General features: G+C 49.0%; 1 protein-coding gene across 1 annotated transcript in view; it reads right to left on the bottom strand.

Annotated features, from left to right (window-relative positions):
- Positions 1–551: 551 nt before the first annotated feature.
- The window catches only part of LOC130477224 (keratin, type II cytoskeletal 80-like), a 69,263-nt gene continuing 63,814 nt past the window's right edge, over positions 552–6,000 (bottom strand). Inside the window, exons 8-11 of the mRNA XM_056849254.1 lie at positions 5,935–5,990; positions 2,291–2,416; positions 1,552–1,779; positions 552–988 (exon numbers count right to left, since the gene is read on the bottom strand). Coding sequence (XP_056705232.1) covers positions 552–988; positions 1,552–1,779; positions 2,291–2,416; positions 5,935–5,990 — 847 coding nt within the window. The remainder of the gene's footprint in view (positions 989–1,551; positions 1,780–2,290; positions 2,417–5,934; positions 5,991–6,000) is intronic.

Below are 6,000 nucleotides of genomic sequence, written 5' to 3'. Positions count from 1 at the left end.
TTAGTAAATATGGAACCTTCCTGCTATCCATAGAAGCTTTCCAGAGACCTTTGTGGAAGTTAAAAAGAAACCTCCTTCTAAGAATTCAGCAGGTAAACTCAAAATGGGGTCCTTAAAAGCAGCCAGAAGATCGGCAGTGGAATGCCCCCACTAACTACATTCCACTAATAAAATCCCTTGTGCCACATCATGAGACCTGCTTTTCGAAAAGCCCTGAATTATTTAAAAGTTTGAAGAAATTAAACATAAATAGAAGGGAAAAAGGAAGGGGAAAATGCATGCTTATAATACTGGTCAAAAGACTATACTGCTTTTTTATGGTTCCCTGAGGTTAATGCCTGGATCATAACTACATGTTGTATATCTCTTTTCTCTCCCTACAGTGCATGCATTATGCTATGATCTAGTCCCCACAATGTCCACTTAAGACAGCAGAGTCTGATTTCCAACTGTTAACCTTGGTAACGGAAGGCTTAATGTGGAGTCCCATCTGATGGAATGGGACTTCTAGGAGAAAGTATCTGGATCTTACTCCTGTGCTTGTAGGATGCCTACTGCTCGGCGTTGAATTCACCATAGTAGCTTGCTTCCTCGGTTGTGGGGTAGTGAAGATTATCAGAGCGAACCTCGCCAACCAAGTAGGGGGACCCTGGACTTGCTGGCTCACCACTTGGTGTTACGGACAGGCCTTCCTCACGGCTGTAGCTTCCACCCAGGCCCCTCTGTGGAATGGTTTCATTTCCATCCGCAGGGCTACCCACCGGGGCTTCTATCCCACCACTAGGGCTTTCAGCCTCACTGCTGTAGGTTCTAGACAAATCGCGACGAGAAACTGCAGTCACGTAGCTATCATTTCTAGAAATTGGAGTGGACGTCTCTACAGGACCTTCGCTATCGCCACTCTGACTTCTGGAAAGACCAGCCTCGGGGACACTTTCTGTGGCCCCACTGGGAACCCTTGACAGCATTTCCTCGTGAACATCTTCCTCTGGAGTGCAAGGAGTGGCAGTAAAGACACTGTCTGTTAAGGCTGCGCTTGTGACGCTGGGAGTTCTAAAGCCGCTACTCGCAGAGCTGCCTCTGGCTCGATCGCTGTGACTTCTAGAAAGTCTGCCCTCCTGTGTACCTTCACTGGGAGCTCTAGGAAGGACAGCGTCCACAGTGCCTGCACTTTGTTCTCTTAGGCTTCTGGAAAGGCCACCTGCTGAGTTGTCACTCGTAGCCTCGCTATGGCTTCTAGAAATGCCACTCTCTGAGGCCCCGTCATCACTAGCACTACCAGTTTGGTAAACAGTAGGCTCAGCATAGGCTTCCTTTCTATGGTTACTGCGGGCTGCCTCTTCATCACTGTGCAATCTGGGAAGGGAACGCTCAGGGCTGGGCCTGGTTACCTCCCTTTGACTTGTTGGAATGCCACCCACCGGTACCCCACCGTCTTCAGCACTATTGGTCCTAGAAACAGGGGGCTCAACAGATCTTTCCCTTCTACGGCTGCTCTGGGATCCAGCTTCATCACTCTGGCTTCTAGGAAAGCTTCCCTCTGACCTGTACCTGCTTTCCTCACTGTGACTTCTAGAAATGCCACCAACCGGGACTCCACCGTCTTCCGCAGAATTAGTTCTGGAAACGGCGGGCTCAACATATCCTTCACTTTCATGGCTGCTGAGGTTTTCATTGTTATCACTCTGGCTTCTGGAAAGCCCGCCTTCTGAGCTGCCCCTGTTTGCCCTGCTATGACCTCTAAAAATGCCACCCACTGGGACACCACCATCTTCAGCACTGTTGGTTCTCAAAAGAGTAGGCCCAGCGAGTTCTTCATTCTCATTACTCTGGCTTCTAGAAAGGCCCCCTTCTACAAAGGATGTGCTGGTACCACTATGACTTCTAAATAGGCTGCCCTCTGAGACACCTTCACTTGCGCCACTGGGGGTTCTAGCAAATACGCTATCAGTTAAGCCACCACTTCGGTTGCTTTGGCTCCTAGAAAGGCTACCTTCTGAGGTGCCTCTGCTGGCACTTCTAGAAAGTCTGCCTTCTAGATTATCCCTGCTCCTGTTGCTGTGAGTATCAGGTTGTGAAAAGCTTCCACTCCCGTGGCTTCTAGATCTGCTGCTTTCTGTGGTGTTTTCGGCATCGGCAAAGTTTCCACTTCGGCTGCTAGGGCTTCTAGAAAGACTACTCTCCAAAGTACCTCTGCTTGCAGTGCTGTGGTTTCTTAAAGCTTTGGGGGCTCCTCCGCTCGCATTACTGTGGCTTCTAGAGAAGTCACCACCAGAGGCTCCCTCAGTACCACCACTCTGGCTTCTAGAAAGCCCGCTTTCCTGACGGCCTCTGCTGTGGCTCGTTCTGTCTGCTGAATGTTCTCTTGCTCGGGATGCCACGTTTGAAGCAGTCATGACGCTGGACTGTGAAGAAGCTGCAAAAAACAACAATCACAAAACAGAAAGAGAAGGGTTGCGATTTTGAACAGGCTTGATTTTATGTTTTGTGTCTTTATCCATGCCTCTTACATGTTCCATCATTTTGAAGGATATTCCACAATGAGTATTTAGTTCTGAGAGTTTTCTCCTGCTTTGCGAAGTCTTTGGCCTTTTATGCATGGCTGTTTCTCTTGCCGTCACCCCTCCAACGACTTTGGGTCTTTGTGTTGATTACGCATGCCATTTTGGACTGTCAGAGGTCACCTTGCTCTCCCCCTTCTTTCCCCCACATTTTGCTCGTGTTTTCAGAGACCTGTTTTATCTCAAGTTTGAAAACGTGAACAAAACGCGGGGAAAGGCAGGGGAGAGCAAAGCGACCTCTGACGGTGGGAAACGGCATGCATAATCAACATAAAGACCTGACATAAAGGAGGGGTGGCAGCGAGTGAAACAGCCATGCATTAAAGACCTTTCTTGCTCCAGTGCTCCTGCCTCTCAGCTCATTCGCCAGCACTGGATGGTCAAATTCCATTCCATAAACCTTTAATGGCATAGACATTATGACAAATATCACAAACAGAAAGCATACCAAAGAGGCAGGGTCTGCGTGACCCAGTCAATAATATCCCTTCCCTTGGCTCCACCCCTCATCGCACATCAGACCTGACGATGCCCAGCGCTTTGCTCTCTTCTCGCAACTGCAGCCAAAATCCACCCCGCCCTAACTTCTTTGAAGGCGGGCTGGGGTGGTCATCTTAAAATCGGTACGATAAGATCAAAACTGAGAACCATAAATATCAAAGATTTTAAGATTTTGGATTTTCATCACTTCAACCAAAAACTTGGCTACGTCCACAGTGATCTCTGGAGTTACATAATTCATTAAGAATTGGCATTTTACTTTATTAGGCAAGTGAGACCTGGCATGTAGCCTATTTCCTAACCATTTCTCACGTGGTGATACATATAAAGAGCAGTCAAGTAATATGTGTTCAAGTGTATCCAGGGAGTTAGAGTCACATGGGCAAATTTGATCCTGAATTGGAATTTGATGAAACCTTCCGTACAAAATTCGAGATGGGAAGGCATTAACCCTGGCAAGTAGGGCTGTCGATTCGGTTCGGCCCGAACTGAAAAACAGCCGAATTTCCCCTGATTCGGCGGTTTTTAGTTCGGGACGAACCGAACTCAAAAATGGCAGGAAAACGGGGGAGCCGAATTCAGTGAGTTCGGGAGTTCACGAATAAATTCGGCAAATTCGGGGCGCAGCAGCATAACCGTCAGTAAGCAGCATTCTCCCCCGGCCAATCGGTGGCCAAGCTGGGTCTTCTTCTGGCCAATCAGTCAGGATTGAGTACTGGAGGAATCAGCTGCTGCGCGGCCCGGCCGGGGAGAGAAAGAGAGAAATCCTCGTGGGGGTGGGTGGGTGTGCACATTCGCTCCTTTCTGTGGCTGCAGGGGGTGCATTTTGGGGGGTAGAGACCCCAAACTTTCAGCATAGCTTCAGACAAGCCTTCTTAAGAGACCCCCCAAGTTTTGTAAACATTGGGTCAGGGGGTCCCGAGATATGGGCTCCACCCCTTTTCCCTCCCCCCTTTTCCATTTCCGTGGCTGCAGGGGGTGCTTTTTTGGGGGTGCAGCCCCCAAACTTTCAGCATAACTTCAGACAAGCCTTCTTAAGAGACCACCCAAGTTTTGTAAAGATGGGTTCACTGGGGGCAGAAATATGGGCTCCCCCCTTTTCTCTTTCAGTGGCTGCAGGGGGCGCATTTTTTGGGGTGCAGCCCCCAAACATTCAGCATAGCTTCAGACAAGCCTTATTACTAGACCCCCCCCAAGTTTTGTAAACAATGGGTCAGAGGGTCCCGAGGTATGGGCTCCACCCCTTTTCCCTCCCCCTTTTCCATTTCCGTGGCTGCAGGGGGTGCTTTTTGGGGGGTGCAGCCCCCAAACTTTCAGAATAGCTTCACACAAGCCTTCTTAAGAGGCCCCCAAGTTTTGTAAATATTGGGTCAGGGGGCCCCGAGATATGGGCTTTCCCCTTTTCCCTATTGGGATGAATGGATCACCTGATCCTGTATGCATCTCCAGAGCAGCAAATCCAAGGCAAAACCTCCCGTGCTTAAATAGAATCGTATTGGATTACCCAGTCCTCCTCCCAGCCCCTCCTGATGGAACAGAAGACAGCCACAGTAAGACCCCTTTGGGGGCTTTAATCTATAATTTTTCTCCTGTGTGTGTGTGTGTGTGGGGGGGGAAGCAGAGTCTGTGTGGGGGGGGGGAGGGAGCAGTTTCTGTGGGGGGGAAGCCAAAGGGGGATTTCGCCCGTTCTGCCTGGGGTGTGTGTGCCCCCTCGAGTCTCTCTCTCCCTGGTTTGAGGGGGGGGGCTTCAGTTGTGTGTCCTCAGGTTTTCCCTCATTCATAAGATCGGTTAGGTCTATTTTGATGCTTGCTCAAAACTGGTTTTCAAATGGTGACTTAAAGAATGCATTTGCCTGGTCCCGACTCGAGTCCGATGCAAAAGGGGAAATTCCACCCCCTCCTGCTCATTATGCATAGCTAGCTGCCTCTGTCCCTTTCCATGGTTTGCAAACTCCCAGGTGTCAGGTGTTGCTTTGCATGGTTGCAAACTTTGCATGGTTGTGTTGCTTTGCAGTTGTGTTGCTTTGCAAACTTCTTCACACCTGCCCCACCTTTGCTCCCCGCAGCTCAGCTGTTTGTCGGGGCTGGGAACTTTGTGCATGGGCGGCAAGCTCTGCTCAGAGATGCACATTAAGGGTGGGGGGACCCCTTTCGGGGCCCATATCTCAGCCCCCCCTGACCCAATCTTTACAAAACTTGGGGGGTCTTGCAAGAAGGGTCCTTTGAAGCTCCGCTAAAAGTTTGGGACCTCTACCCCCAAAAATGCCCCCCCAGGAGCTGCGGAAAGGTGCAGTTGTGTTTTTAATGGCTTTATTCGGCCGAATTTTTTCCCGAACTTTGAATTTGCCCCGAATTGCATGTACCCAAAGTGGGGGAGTTCGGACTTCGACATATCCCAAATCCAGACGGGCCGAATTCGGCCGAATCCGAACTATACCGAATTTTTTTTTTCAACAGCCCGACTGGCAAGGGAAAATGCTCTCTGAAGGGAAGGAGTATCCAAATTATAAAAATAATGGGGGATACCTTCGGTTTTAATCGAAAGACCCAGCATTGCTGATGAACAGACAAAAGGTTGAGTGGGATGTAACCACTGAAAATCCATACCCAAAAGTCGTTGTTTGATACTTTTAAAGATGTGGGCCTCAGAAGATAGATCTAGATGGCCAAGAGAGACTCCAAATGATCTTATTTTGGTCAGAATCATGTTGTCCCAGGAAGTATTGTGGAGTTCCTTTAACAGTAAAGATAAAAGGGAGCCCTGCTCCGTTCTAAAATGTAATTTGACTGGATGGTCAAATGTAAGATAGCCTTCAAAATGAGGGAGATTAATGCAGCTTCCATCAAAGGATTAACAAAAAAATCAACTTACGGAACTTTGGGCCAGAGGAGATTCTGCTAATGAATGCAAATGCTGGGGACTCCATGCTGTGAGAAA

Source organism: Euleptes europaea, chromosome 1 (genome assembly GCF_029931775.1).
Source record: "Euleptes europaea isolate rEulEur1 chromosome 1, rEulEur1.hap1, whole genome shotgun sequence".
In the NCBI taxonomy this organism is placed as follows: Eukaryota; Metazoa; Chordata; class Lepidosauria; order Squamata; family Sphaerodactylidae; genus Euleptes; species Euleptes europaea.
This window is presented reverse-complemented; position numbering and strand designations above follow the sequence as displayed.